The sequence below is a fragment of the Monodelphis domestica genome, chromosome 4, assembly GCF_027887165.1.
Source record: "Monodelphis domestica isolate mMonDom1 chromosome 4, mMonDom1.pri, whole genome shotgun sequence".
Taxonomy (NCBI): domain Eukaryota; kingdom Metazoa; phylum Chordata; class Mammalia; order Didelphimorphia; family Didelphidae; genus Monodelphis; species Monodelphis domestica.
In genome coordinates, this window is record NC_077230.1 from 357,992,872 (window position 1) to 358,008,268 (window position 15,397).

The following is a 15,397-nucleotide window of genomic DNA, read 5'->3' on the forward strand; positions in this document are numbered from 1 at the left end:
CATTCTTAATTCACAGCTGAGTAGACTAAACTTTTGAGTAATTCACACCTGAGTAGACTGAAACCTCACACCTCTTTTGTTAAGGCTTGTCCCTTACAAGTTTGCAAGTTGCCTGACCTTCATAGGTACTTAGCACCTTCCTAAAAATAGACTTAGCTTAAGGCTTTTGCTTCACTATAAGTATGAGTTAAGTACTTTTTCATTGTTCAGTAAAGAGTTTACAACTTTATCTTCCCCTAAAGTATGCTGAAGTATGGGTGGAGTAGAGTTCTCACATTCCTGACTAAGTCCCTTCATTGTTTAAAATGGGGAATGGTCTTAACCAAGTGTTCTGAAGTAGGGTCTGAGAATTTTTAAGATTCACATAGGTTCAAATCTGGCCTCAGACACTTCCTAGCTGTGTGACCCTGGGCAAGTCACTTCACCCCCATTGCCTAGCCCTTACTGCTCTTCTGCCTTGGAACCAATACACAGTAATGATTCCAAGATGGAAGGAAAGGGCTAAAAAAAAAAACAAGAAGAAGAGATATTAAGGGAATATGCTAGTTTTATAGAGACCCTAAATTAGATCTCATATGAAATATTCCTGCTCTGGAACATCAGTTTCTGGAAGGCTTGATTCTACCTATTTAGGATGACCCAGATGGAGTTGGCTATCAAACTGATCATACTTTTGTGACAACACTTTCTACCTCTGTTTGTGGCCAAACTAGTAGAAGAAGAATCCAAGATGACTTTTTTTTGGGGGGGGGGGGGTGTTTAGGAGGGAAGTTGCAGTCCAGTCCATTCTTGAAATCCACAAACAAGAGTAGTGCATAGGCTGAGAATCATCCATGGGCCAGCCTATGTGCCATTGTATATAAGGGTGCAGCACAGTCCTCCACTCTTCTTTCATCTCTGAACTAATCTTACTGTTCCACCTGTCCTAAAATCCATATTTCTCTCTTTTAAAAATAGATGTTACTGGTATATTTTAACATGAACTTCGCTTTAGAATATACCCATTTCCTCCCTCTATTCAACTCCCAAGTCATCCTTTATAACCTACTATGTCCCAAAGGAAGACAAAAATGAAAGCATGTCCTCAAGGAGCTTACATTCTGTCACAGGAAACGTGTATGGGTGGATCTATAAATGCAAAGTTAACTTTAAGGTGCCAGGCATTAGCTACTGGAGAAATAAGGAGGCTTCCTTTATCAGATACTCTTTGAGTTGAGTTTTACAGGGATTCTAAAAGACAAAAACAAGGAAGGAATTTATCTGAGGCTTGGGGAAAGCCAGTACAAAGGCACAAAGACATGAGATGGTGTTTGAAGGATAGTAAAAAGGCCAGTTGATGGGCACAAAATTTGTAAAGAATAACACTAGGAAGGAAATTTGGGGACCAGGTTGTAAAGAGCTTAATAGCCAAACGAAGTTTATGTTCAATTTTAAACATAATAGTGGACTATTGAACTTGCTGAGGAGAAGAGTGGCAGATTTCCTTGTTTGTAAAATGAAGAGATTGGACTAACAAATGATGATAACCTGGAAGGAAGCTGTAGTCAAAGGGCTTTGTCCTCATGGCCTTGCACACTGGCCTTGATCTTGAATTCACACTTTCTGGCTAGTTGCCTCTTAGAACATTTTGTGTTCCTTTTTTTCCACAGGAGAGATTAGTTTTTAAAACACTCTTGATGTCTTGTAAATGGGTAAAGGCACATTGTGGATTTTTATCTTCTTCAACAAGCAACTATCTCCAATGTCAACAATGACTCCTTTGGTAATCTCCCAAGTGGCACTATACCTCGATCACAACCCTTCCAGCTATTATCTGGGTATCCCCCAAAACTCTGTCATAGGCTCTCTTTTTTCCCCCCTGCACATTCTCTGTTGGTGAACATCAATCAGCTCTCATGAGTTAAATTATCATCTCCATTTAGAAGACTTACAGATCTAACTTTCTAATCCTGATCTCTCTCTAGAAGTTCAATCTTTTATTAATTACCAACTAGACATCTCTCCTAGATATCCTATAGGAAGTACAAACTCACCACAACGTATGCAAAATGGAACTAATGTTTTTTTTTCCCAAACCCACTCCTTTCCAACATTCTTTTTTCTATTAAAAGTGCTGGCATTATTCTAGTCCCTGAAATGTAATCCTTCCTGATTCTTTTCCTTTCCTTCATATTCCACATACAGACAATTGTCAGTTCATCACTTCTACCTCTAAAACATCTCTTGCACCCATCCCTTTCTCTCCATTCATACACCAATTCCAGCTTAGGTCTTCATCACTTATTGCTTGGATTATTGAAATGTCCTCCTGAATAGTCTCCCTACCTCCTCCCTTTCCCCTTTCTAATTCATTCTCCACAATGATATTCTTAAGACAAAATCTCACCATTTTCTTAAATGAAAAATCTTCTTTCGCTCTCTATTGCCTCTAGGATAAAATACAAATTCTCCTTCTTGGCATTTAAAGCTCTGCAATACAATCCCCACTGACTTTTCTCATCATGTTCCTATTATGGCCCTTCATGTACTCTCTGTTTCCATCAAACTGGCTTGCTAGCTGTTCATAACATTTTGTCTCCTGCCTCCCTGTTTCCACACTGGTGGTCTCCTCTGCCTAAAATGCACTCTCTGCTTGCATTGGAATCATGAACTTTGTTTCCCTCGCAGAACAGATCAAGAAGCACCAGTAGGGGAAGTATCACTATTTGCTTGGCTCATACCAGTTAGAGGTCCCAGTGGCTGGCTAATTCAGCAGGGGAAAGGGGGCCTCAGCTGCTGGTTTGCACCATGGAGGACCTCACTGCTGGCTTAGCCTGCAGGTGGATCCTCACTGGTCTGCACAGTGTGTGTGTGGGCCATGCTGGTGCCCTGCCCTGGGGACCAGGTGCAGCTCTAGGTCAATGTATAACCTTCACTTTGCCCAGCCTGCTGCTGGACTGGCTTGCTTTGGGTTGAGGATTTTTTGCTGTGGGGGCTGGGCCTGGCCCCTTCCCCACTTGGGTGCCACCTGCTCTGGCTCAGGCTTCCTTCCTGTTCTTCACTGAGCTTCTCTCCCAGCCCAGAGAGACAAAACTTCTCCCTCTGATTCTCTCAGCTCTTCTGGGCAGAAGCATTGCTTCACTGCTCCAAAATTTGCAAGGAGGCCTTCTTTTAAAGTGCTTTGGAAGGGAATTTGGGAGAGATCGGGCAAGTTCCCTATTCACTCTGCCATCTAAGCACCAGAAAGCCTGAGAAATGCAAATTAAAACAACTCCAGGGTACCACCTCACACTCTCATACTGGCTAATATGGCAAAAAAGGAATATGACAAATGTTGGAGGGGATGTGGAAAAATTGGGACACTAATTTACTACTAGGGAGCTGTGAACTGATCCAACCATTCTGGAGAGCACTTTGGAACCATGCCCAAAGGCCCATAAATCTGTGCCTGCCCTTTTACCCAGAAATATCACTCATGAGGCTGTATCCCCAAGAGATCAGAGATTGGGGGAAAGGACCCACTTGTACAAAAATATTTACAGTAGCTCTTTTTGGAGTGGCAAAGAATTAGAAACTGAGGGGATGTCCATCAGCTGGGGAATGGCTGAACAAGTTGTGGTATATGATGGTGATGGAATACTATTGTGCTATAAGAAGTTACAAACAAGATGATCACCAAAAAACAAACAAAAAAAAACACAACACAACACAAAAAACAACCTGGAAAGACTTCTATGAAGTGCTGTAAAGTGAAGTGAGCAGAACCGGGAGAACGTCATTCACAGTAACAACAATAATAGGATGATCGGCTATAAATGGTTTAACTGTTATCAAAGGGTCCTGAAGAATTCCAAGGGACTCATGACCAAGAAAGGTGATCCATCACCAAGATAAGTGCCATGAGATCCTGGCTTCAGGGGTTCTTGGCAGGTGAATGAACGGTTAGGTGAAAAAATTAAAAACGGAAGACTGTGCATATAAATCAGCCAGGGGCAAGCTTTGCATCTGGTGACTACTCTGCCATGCCCAGGTCTGGTCTTTATTTTTATACCCATTTTCTTGGCACACAGATACATTACATAACACACATGTTCAAGTAAAGATAATTGAAAAAGTGATACATTAACTTTAACAAATCACTTTATTAACATTCTGAGATCATTCTATATTGTATTGTATTGTAACTATTGATTCTTGACAGAATAAAGGTTTTGCCTAAGATAAATGATTTTGTCACAGGTGGCTTAACTTTCTCATTAACCTGTGAGGAGCGTGGAGCTTACAAACAATCAAGGAAAGTTACTTAATGAGAAGAAATAATCAGAAATTCTTAAAGACAATTCAATAATCATAATACTGAGCTTGAGGGATCAAAGAAGTATTGAGAACACAATTCAGATTAATCATCAGGCTGATCATTTTTCAGGATTAGCAGGGAGTTTCTGACTGGTGAAATTAAGTCACTGAGGCCTGGTGAATCTTGGTGTACTTGTACATTTTGTATGGACCTTTATGATTGATTTATATGTTGGCTTTAAGAGAATAAGTTTCTATGCAGGGGAGTAGGGGAAATTCTGGGCTTGCTGAGAATTATATACCAAAGTAAAAGTTAATCCATGGTGGTCTTTTGGGTTTGGATTTGAGAGTCTGATCTTTTGGTGATATTTTGGGGAAATAAAATGCAAGTATATTGCCCTTATATTATTCCTTCTGAGGTTAGGGAGAGAACAAGGATCATGTCAATTCCATTAGTAAGGGGTATTGATGAGAGAAGTCATACAGAGGAAACTGAGTGGACAAGTCCATCCTGCCAAAGGGCCACTCTGTGATCTCTTAACTACCATGAGTGACTTTGTCAAGGTGTCATGGCCAGATGGCTCCCAGCAGATAAGGAGCTAATGGAGTCTGAATGCAGACTGAAACATGCCATTCTGCACTTTGTTCCCTCCCTGAATTTTTCTCTAGTGTAAGTAACAATATGTATCTTCTTTTACATGATGAGGAAATATTTATTGTATGATAACACATGTACAACCTATATCATATTACCTGCCATCTTGGAAAGGAGGAGGGAGGGAGATATGGGTCACAAAATGGCAGAAAACAGTTATTAAAAATTGCATTGACATTTAATCTGGGGTGAAATTTTTAAAAATAATTTTGTGATAGTATCGAGGAAATACATAAGCAGCAACTCTATCAACATCTGTGGCTCCAAGTAAACCTCTTTTTCTCTTCTCAACACTCTAGGGATAAGAAGTTTTTTGTTTATTTGTTTTTTAAACCATTACCTTCCATCTTAGAATCAACACTGTGTATTGGTTCCATGCCAGAACAGGAAGAGCTGTGCAGTGTGGCTTAAGTGATTTACCCAGTCACACACCTAGGAAGTGTCTGAGGTAAAATTTGAACCCAGGACCTACAGCAATAAAAGGTTTTGATTTTCAGTTCATCCTTTCCCAGCTCTGTGGCCTGCCCCTGGCCCTGAGGTCAGACTCCAGAGACTGAAGACATTTGGACAGAAACTTGCCCTTCACAAAGGAACAGTGTGCCGTTAGGATTGGGAAGCATCTGAAGCTTTCCAAGAGAAGTCCACATTCCTGAAAGAAGCATGACCCACCTGGCAAGTGCTAGTAGAAGCCAAGATTATGTTAAGCTCTGGTACGTGGCAATAGGATGACTACCTCATTCCTTTCAGGGACAAGAGGACTATCCCTGACAAAGCCAGTTCTCTCTGGGCATAGCTCTCTCTCTTCTGCCCTGGTCACTTCCCCTCCTCCCTTTCCCATTGTTCATTACAGCAGCGGTACAACTACCCTCAAGAGTGACTGGCCCAACAAAAAACTCCACTCTCCAAGCACAACACATGGAGAGCAGGGTGGAGTGCAGTGTTTGGATAATAACTGGGGAATTTGCAGGGGTCCGTAGCCTGATACAGCATCCAGAAGAGCTCCCATGAGCCTAGGCTGCATTAGGAGAGGCTGAGCTTCAAGAAGTAATAAAAGAAATAAGTCTTTCACACCCTCTGTGCTGACCCTGACCGGGTCACAGCTAGAGTCCTGGGTTCAAGACCACAATTTAGAGAGTAGGTTGATGAGCCAGAGACTGTCCAGACATGCTGTTTAAGGAAAAGCTGAAATAACTGAGGATATTTCACCTGAAGAGGATGTCTTAGAAAGGACACAATCGTAGTCAAGTTCCTTAGTTATGAGAAGCATGTGGAAAGACTGACATGTGGAAATTAGATTTGCTTTTTTGGTCCCAAAGGGAAGAATTGGGAACAATGGTTGGAAACTGCAAAGGGCAAATTTAGGCTTGGTGTCAAGGGAAAACTTCCTTAGAACTACCCCAAAATATAATAGAGGCGGTAGGAAATTTCTAGGAGAGGCTTGATGACTACTTACTGGAGAGAGTGTAGAAGTGATTGCTCTCAGATACAGGTTAGACTATATGGCTCTCGAGGTTCCTTTAGCATCCGTAATTCTGGGGTGTTTTGGATCCCTTTGGTTCCAAAGGATCGTGGTTCTTGCAGTGCAACAACCACACCCTAAAGCCCCCTAGGCTTGTGGTCACTCTCTGAAGAGGCTGCTTAGGTCAAGAAAACACAGATCCAGAAACACATAGCAATGTCTCTGATTGCAGTGGGCTGCCTCTTTTCTAGAGATCTTAAAGTGATATAGAGAGGATTCCTGCAGAGTACCTGGGATCCCCTGCTTACATGTGGGACCCACAGAATAACTACCTCCTGCTCAAGATAGGGCCAAGGCCCAGGTGGTGCCTGGAGCTGGTACAAGTATGGAAACCATATCTAAGGTCAAGGCCAAAACTGGGGCCAAGTCAGTGTTAAAGGCTGGGACTGTATATGGAGTCCCCACTGGGCCTGGACCAAGGCAGGGTTGTGAACCTCCTGACCCATCTTATATGGTGGTTGTTAGGGCTAAGTAAGAAAAATAAAGTGTGTGCAACCTTAAAAGTGCTATCTTAGCTATTATTATTAATAAACCCTTACCTTCCACCTTAGAATCAATACTGTGTATTGGTTCCAAGGCAGAAGAGTGATAAGGGCTAGGCAATGGGGGTTAAGTGACTTGGCCAGGGTAACCCAGCTGGGAAGTATGAGACCACATTTGAATTCTAGGCCTGGCTCTCAATCCACTGAGCTGCCTAGCTGCCCCCCTTTACCTGTTTATAAGAGCAAGTTCTTTGCCTGCCCTCAGAGATTCTAGCCAACTAGAGCTGAGATGGATAGTGGGGGACCTTGAAAAGATGAAGCCTGGAAGCAGGAAAAGGGAACAATGGCCAGAAAAGTCTACACGCCCAGCATTCGCCATGAGACCAGTGGAGCAACACACAGGAGAGATGCCCACCCCTAGAAGGGAGAAAGCCACTTGAGTCTGATGACATCACCAGAGGATTTGGGGAATCCTGCAGCATCAGAGGCATGGACGGACTGCCCCATTCACATATGTTCCCTGGGCACATGTGTTTCCTATAGGTGGGTGCTTCATACACAATCCTTAATGGTACTCACTCTACCTAGTTGTGGTAAAAGCTTCAATTTGAGAAGGAAATGTGACTTAAATACTTTTGCTTTGAACTCATTTCATTCACTGATTGTACTTTATTTTTCAAGATAGTTAACACATCAGTGGAATCTTATAAGCCATCTTTTAAAAACATTATTTTGAGTCTTAAATTCTCTCCCTCAATCTGACAGATTTTATATGTACAATCTTGTAAACCATTTTCCTGTATTTGTCCCTCTGGAAGGAAACACGAACAACAACAAAAAAAATTAAGAAAATGAAAAAAGTTCGCTTTGGTCTGGATTCACACCACATCAATTCTTTCTCTGGAAGCAGATGACATTTTTTTTTATCATAAGTCTTTTGGGATTGTTTTTAGATCTTTATATTGCTTAGAATAGCTGTTATTCATAATTGTTCATTCTGTCTCTGTATACAATGTTCTCCTGGTTCTACTTCATTTCTTCAGTTTGTCTAAGTCTTTCCAGCTTTTTATGAGCTCCTCTTGTTCATCATTTCTTATAGAACAATAATATTCCATTATAATCACACATAACTTAGCCATTCCCTGGCTGATGGGCATCCTCTCACTTTCCAATTCTTTGCCCCCACAAAAAGCTGCTTTATTTTTGTACATATAAGTCCTTCCTCTTTTTGTTTATTAGCTCTTTGGATACAAAGCTAGTAGTGACTGCTGGGTCAAAGGGTATGTGTACTGCTGTATAGCCCATTTAGGCATAGGTCCCAACTGCTCTCCAGAATGGTTGGGTCATTTTACAACTCCTTCCACAGTGCTTTAGTGTCTTGGTTTTCTCACATCCCCTCCAAGTATGTTATTTTCCTTTTCTGTCATAATGGCCGATCTGATAGGAGACTGTAACCTGTATCTGTGCATGGACAATGTCACGAGTCTTGTACCCAGAGCCAGCAAAGGGACCCCTGTAATCCCCTTCTGAGTTGTCCAATTGCCTTGTTTGTGGCTGAGTTCTAGAAGCCTTTGCAGCCAATTCAGCCACCCCCAAGGCTCGGTGCCCCAGTGGGGCCTGCCTTGGCATTCTGCTTGTGCTCTACTTTCACTCTGGTGCAACAGGTCTTTCGTGCTAGCCTTCGAAGTTATTTGGGGCTGAAATATTATTTCACCCTGTCTTTTTGTGGTTTGTTTTGAAGCATTCTCTCACAGGTTTTTGGTGGAGATCAGGTGGGCCTCTGTCTCCCATGATGATGAAGATACATAGAGCATCTTGAGCCTGGAATGGCCATTCTGTTTGCTTTGCAACTCTGAGATAGCGAATGCGTGCAGTGGAGAGGGAGTCTATGTGTATGTGGACGTCCCCAAGTCTAGCAAAGGGGGAGTTTTGATATCTGTGTGGACACTTTCCTCTGTGGGTGTCTGCAGATGCAGGGCTTTCCCATTGTGTGGGAGACCCTGGGCCTGGGGGAAAGCCCTCCCTTTGCGTGTGTGTGGGATGACACTCCTGGAGTATCTTGTTAACTCTCCATCCTCACCTTCTCAATCCCCTAGGGCTGCTGGAGTTGGATGCAATAGCAGAGACAGAGACCCAAGCACACCTGATAACTACACTATTTGAACCTCGCAACAGTGGACTAACTGAAGGGCCCCAGGCTTGGCTAGCTCAGAAACAGAGTCAGTCCCTTTGGGCTTCTCTGCAGCAGGCCCAAGATCTCTGGGGACCCTTAAGACTGCCCAGTGCCCAGGCCCAGGCCCTTTGTCAGGTAGAGTATCGACTGAAGCATCGAGTGTCCCAGGCCATCCGGAGGCTCAAAGCATTGCAGGCCATGCTGGCTTTGAGCTCTCATTGCAAGACTCCAGGTTGGAACTCTTCTAAAGGGCTGCAGACGGTGGAAGGCTTCTTGGAGGAGGAGGGCACAACCCTGGGTTTGCTGTTGCTAGAGCTGCATAGTGACCTTTGCTGCCTGCAAAGGCGGCTGGCAGGGGGCCTTCCTTGTTCCTCCCTCCGATGTGAAAAAGTGGCCGTGGCTCTTTGGGCTGGCCGGTTCCCTCCACCCTGGAGACGGCACTCATCCACTGGGCCCCAGCCACCCTGGCTCTGGCTGCATCAGCTATGGTGCAAGGGCCAGTTGCTAACCAGATACCTAAGTCTATGTGGACAGTTAGGAGGTGTGGGGCTTGACCAGTACAGTCGCTCCTTTCACCTGTCGGCTTTCCATCACCCCAGAGGGTTACTGCTGGCCATTCGCTGGGAGGCCAGCCAGAACTGGACCTGCCCCTTCATTACTGGAAATCTAAGTGCACATGCCATCTCTGGCCCTCGCCAACCTCCTGTCTGCCCAGCCACCATCCCTGGTGTCTACCCTCGTTTCCAGTTGCGCCCCAGTTACATCTCCCCCTCACATAACCCATCCCCTAGCCAAGGCTCTACCAGCGCAGGCCCCCAACTTAGTACTGGACCCGGACCCAGCCCCAGTGCAGGCCCCCAACTCAGTCCTAGACCCAGCACAGGCCTTGGATCCTGGCCCAGCACAAGTCTCCAACCCACTCCTGGACACAGCCGCAGCCCCAGTGCAAGCCCCCAACTCAGGGCTGGTCCCACAGTGACCCCAGAATCAGCCTTGCACCCAGGCCCCTGGAGGGGGTCTCAACCCAGTCCTGGCCCTGGCCCCAGTGGAGGTCCTGCCCCCGATCCCGGTGGTGGCTCTGCCCCCGACCCCAGTGGTGGCTCTGCCTCTGATCCCAGTGGTGGCCCTACGCTCAGTCCTAGCAGTTCTTCCATATACGGTCACTGCTTCTATAGGCGCCTGGGCCTTAGTCGCAGTTTTGGTGGGAGTACCACCCTGGGGCTTGGCTTGGGCCATTTCCCTTCCTCCAGCTTCAGCACCGGCCAGGCTCGACAAGGGATTGAAGCAATCAGCCTTCACTTTCAGGTAGGCACCTCATGCCCCATCCCCTCTCCTGGAGAGTGTGTCCATAAGCTTGGTCCCTTGGGGGCTTTGCCCTTGCCCCGATGCCCCCTGGGCCCTGGTCTTAACCATAATGACTGGGTCCCCAGGTGGAATGTGGACCGCAGCCCATAGCTCCTGAGGGCGGCCTTCTAATAACAGACCTGCTGGTTCACCACGCTGAATGGGACCCCAAGGACAAAGCCCTGCAAGATGGCCACTCCGGCAAGCCCAGCCCTCTGCCCCCTGTCAGTGTCTGGCCCCAGTATAAACATGATCCCATATTGCTGTCCTCTTCTCTGCCTCTCTACCTCTGTCCTGTCTACTTAGGGGGGGTCCTGGGCTCTTCCCGGCTAGACAGACACCACCTCCTGCTCCACCTGCCCTTGCCCACCAAACTGTCTCCTGCCACCTGTGCCCAGCGCAGGGTGTACGCATGCAGTCCTGCACTGCGCTGAGCCAACATCTGGAATAAAGGCAGCTGAAGCCATGTGTTTGTGTGAGTGTGTGTGTCTGGGCAGGCAGCCACTGAGGTGGAGGGAAAAGAGTGGGAAGGGCTGTTTAGTCCTTCCGTCTAGAGTTTGGCCAGCCGGCATAGGGAAGGGAGTGAGCATAGTGAGTGTCCTCCAGCTCCAGGGTCCCACCAGTCCTGAGGTGGAACTTAACTCACATTTTCCAGCCCATCTGCGAATCCCTGCATCACCATATCACAGACTCCATGTCCGACATATTCCTTCTTCTCTAGATGTTCAAGGATATATTGGCTTAGAGCAGGGGTCCCCAAACTATGGCCCGAGGGCCACATGCAGCCCCCCCCCAAGGCCATTTATCTAGCCCTCACCGCACTTCCAGAAAGGGCCCCTCTTTCATTGGTGGTCAGTGAGAGGAGCACTGTATGTGGTGGCACCACAAAGTGCAGCATCATTCACCTACAGTACGACTTCCTGTGATGTGATCCTTTGCCTGGTGACTTATTCTGAGAGTAACTGAACAATAAGAAGGCACTGCGCAAAGGATTATGTGGCTGCACAATGGAAGACGTCAGCATGGTGAGCGGCCATCTGGGGGAAGGGATTCTGCACTGTGTATACTGCTGCCCGGTATAGTGGTGGCAGTGATGGGCCTGTGCAAGGTGTGACAGGCCCATCACAGCCAGCGCTGCAGCCTCCGCTATCCCAGACAGCGGGATACAGATTTGTTCATAGTTTTTTTTATAGTCCGGCCTTCCAATGGTTTGAGGGACAGTGAACTGGTCCCCTTTGTAAAAAGTTTGGGGATCCCTGGCTTAGAGCATCAAGTAATGGAGAGTGACAAGCTGGCCTCAGCTGGCACATCCTGGCTATATAACCTTGAATAATTCACTTAACCTCCAAGTACCCTCAGAAACTTTTTTTTTACACACTTATCTTCTGTCTTAGAATCTATTCTTATGTATTGGTTCCAAAGCAGAAGAGCAGTAAGGGCTAGGCAATGGAGGTTAAATGACTTGCCCAGGGTCACACAGCTAGGAAGTATCTGAAGTCACATTTGAACCCAGGACCTCCCATCTCTGGGCTTGGCTCTCCATCCACTGAGCCCCCCAGCTGTCCTCCTTGGAAACTCTTATAACAGTAAGGTGCTGACCTGAATTGATGGAGGGTATTTCTCACCTGGAAACCTCTATACAAATGAAATCATAGATCTAGTCCCTATCCTTAATTTTACAAGGGAAGAGCCTTCCTTCTGGTCTATCAAGACTCAATTCACCTTTCAGTTCATCTGGCTTAATCTTCTGGTCAGACTACAATAAGCAGCAGACCCTCAGCTGATCTGGGATGACTATCAGTGGCCACTGGCTTTAGCACTCTAGCCATCAGCCCCCATCACATGATCACTAACATTACAGTCTTTGTGGGCACCTATAGGACATGGAATAATGCCTGTAAAAGAAGTGCTGGATTGGAAGTTGGAGTTCATGAGTTCAAATTCTTTGACCTTTGTTAAGTCCACCCCCTTCTCTGGACCCTCTACTTCTACAGATTTTCTAAAAGTCTTAGTACAGTTTTAATCTTTGCCTGTATGTACTATAAACCAAGTGTAGCCCTTGTCTCAAAGATTCTAAAGGCAGAAAAAGTCCCAGGTACACTTAAGACTTCTTACTTCTCTCGTTTGTAGCTGTATTGGCTCTTTGCACACACACAGAAAATCACAATCTAATACCATTCCCTCTCTCTACAAAGCACTTTTTTCATACATGATCTTTTCTTGGAATGAAGCTCTCTGCTGGGATTTGTGTATTACATCATTCAGAGAACTCTTCACTGGTGTAGATTATAGAACTACAGAATCTTAAGAATTCAATAACTACACCTTTAAATATCAAAATTAGAGGCCTTCAAATTATGGAACACTTACTATGGTCTTAATACTGCTGCAGTGCACTGCTCAGAGTAAGACAAACACTTGCTCTAAGGTGCCCCACCCCCACCCCCTTAAAGGTTTATATTTAAGCTGAGAAACTCACACATGGGCAAGATTTTTCTACAGCAAAAGGCATGCTCTTTGAATCTGATTAAATGTTTGCATTACGAGGTCTTTTAAATCCAAGTTAAGGTTTCATCACCAGGCTACCTCTTATTCTTGGACTCAAATTTTTAAAACTATTAAGAATAACTATAAGGTCCTACACAAGTTTAAAATAAAATAGCCAATTAATTACATAAGTATAGTAGATTTGGATAAGCATTAACAGTATGACATGGAAACCAAAAAGATTAATATTTGTGTTTTCTGCATGTCATATTTTAGTAATAAAAAGGATAAGTTGTAATTCAGAAGGCTGAGACCAAGATGATTTGAAGGGTGGGAAGGATTAGTGACCACAAGATGGGGCCTGATAAAAGTAATGATTTTTAGCTTCTCAGAAAAGGATCAAAGACCATGTGATAGAAGATTTCTAGTATTAGAAAGTCTGTCCTATAGCAGAGGGATTAAAGTTGTTTGAACTGGCCTTTAGAAGTAGAATTAGGTGGTAGATTCCTCATTCCTAGTCTTTAACCAGAGGCTGGATAGACCACTTGTTGGGATTGTAGATTGCCCTTCAGGTATAAGTTGGATGAGAGGGTCTCTGAGGTCCCTGTTAAATTGACTAGCTTGGGGGGAGAAGGAGGGGAAATTCAGTAATGGCTGATTCTACAGTCAGTAAGGCTCTGACCTTCATTGTGCCAGTACAGTGATACCTTGGTTTTCGTTGACATCAATTATTATTGGTCTCGTTTTCCTCCGTTGCCTCCGCTTTCGTTGGCCTGCCCACATGTCTCCGCTACTAATTTTGCAAAAACAAAGAGCATCCCACATATTCTCCTCAGTGTAGCATTGTTTCTCTTTGTCTGAGCATCACTCCGAGCTAGTCAAATAATTGCATTCAAGGATCCAGGTGGGCGCTGTCAAAGAGCCCAAAGCCCATGTCATCCTCGGACTCTTCTGATAGCAACAACTCCACCCCCCCAACTCCCCCTACACAGGCCAGCTTACTGCTCCACTGCCCCATGTTCTTGAACTTGCCAATGGCCTTGAGCCACTCCTCATCTGCCTCCAAGCCAAAGTTGTCTTGGATCTTCTTCAGGTCCTTGGAGTTGGGGCAGTCATTGCTGCCAAGGACAGCCAAAAGGTAGGCAGCCTCATAGTGCATCCTGATGGTCTGAGGTCCACCGATGGGTAGTGGTACTTTCTTATTCAATGCAGGATCGATTTTTTACCTCCTGCTGCACTTTCCTGCCTAATTTCCAGTCTTCAGAGAGTAGAAGAGGCTTTCCATCTGACCATATGCCTATACCATGACTGCTTCACATCTTGCTACTGCAAAGTGGTCCAGTTTGTGCTTTCATACTATCAAATATTCCATGGTTACAGCTATGGTGGTTACAGCTATTGGTAGTCAATTTGTTACAGGCCACTGATGATCTTCCTAGGCTCCAAGATCCCTGTCCCCTGTCAGAGCACGTATAGCAATGAAGAGACAAGCTACCCAACTCACCACAACCAAAGGCCAAGGAGCTCACCAAGGGAAATAAAGTGCATTAGGAGTGGGGTGATCACAGGTCCATCACTTTCCTGCCTGCTTTTCCAAGGCCACCAGTCCAACACTACTCCAAGGTGTTATAATTAAAATTGTTGATGTTATAAACTGTGGCAGTTAAAAGAGTTGAGGTTGTAAACTGTAGTGAGTAAAATAGTGGAAGATATAAATTGTAGTAGATATAAGAGTGGGTGAGTAAATTTGTGACTGCAGGAAATATGTTTTCACTACAGTGTCTTGTTTTAAATATTTAAGGTGGTCGCCAGGGAAATATTCCCAATTATGAATATACCAAAGTCAACTGGGTTTTATAGAGATTTTAATTAATAATACAATGAGAAATTAAAGAAAGAGAGAAAGAGTAAGAAAGGAATAAGTATGAAGGGCCTTACGCCAACATGGGCTAGACCTGAGTCTTGAGAGAGAGATCAGTAAGTCTTTTATCACTCACCACAAGGTCTGTCTAAGCAAGGATTCTAGTGACACCAGGCCAGCTCCATCTCAGCTGACTTCACCAGAGAGAGTTCCAGCCAGAGTCCTCCTCAAAGAGAGATCCAGCCAGAGACTGTTTCAAAGGGCCTCTCTCCAGAGCCTCCAGAGGGACAGAGTCCCCTCAGAGGAGCTCCAGTGAGACCTCCTTAGAGATTGTCCTCCAAGAGCTTCCCTTCTCCAGAGCCTCTCTCAAGAGATTCTTCCCAAGCGATCCTCATAAGAGATTTCTCCAAAAGGATTGTCCTTCAAGAGATTCTGCTTTTTCTTATATAGGGAGTTTTCTCCTATGTCACCTCCCCTAAGTCCTCACATCTACCAATCACTGTAGATGTCTTCTAAAGGACAACCCATTCTAAAAACACTGCTGGGTCGACTAATCCCTTTAGGAGAAAACCTCTGAGTAAGTCTGAACCAGAGAAAACAC

At 45.0% G+C, this 15,397-nt stretch overlaps 2 protein-coding genes across 2 annotated transcripts in view; one reads left to right on the forward strand and one right to left on the reverse strand.

The window, feature by feature from the left end:
- DNHD1 (dynein heavy chain domain 1) overlaps positions 1-10,914 on the forward strand; it is a 195,269-nt gene extending 184,355 nt beyond the window's left edge. Inside the window, exons 44-45 of the mRNA XM_056795113.1 lie at positions 9,028-10,409; positions 10,535-10,914. Coding sequence (XP_056651091.1) covers positions 9,028-10,409; positions 10,535-10,882 — 1,730 coding nt within the window. The 3' untranslated portion in view covers positions 10,883-10,914. The remainder of the gene's footprint in view (positions 1-9,027; positions 10,410-10,534) is intronic.
- A 2,913-nt stretch (positions 10,915-13,827) lies between these two features.
- Positions 13,828-14,094, reverse strand: LOC103103935 (60S acidic ribosomal protein P2-like). Its single transcript, XM_056826171.1, has one exon. It carries the CDS (start codon positions 14,092-14,094, stop codon positions 13,828-13,830), a length of 267 nt encoding a protein of 88 aa, XP_056682149.1.
- Between the last annotated feature and the right edge of the window lie 1,303 nt (positions 14,095-15,397).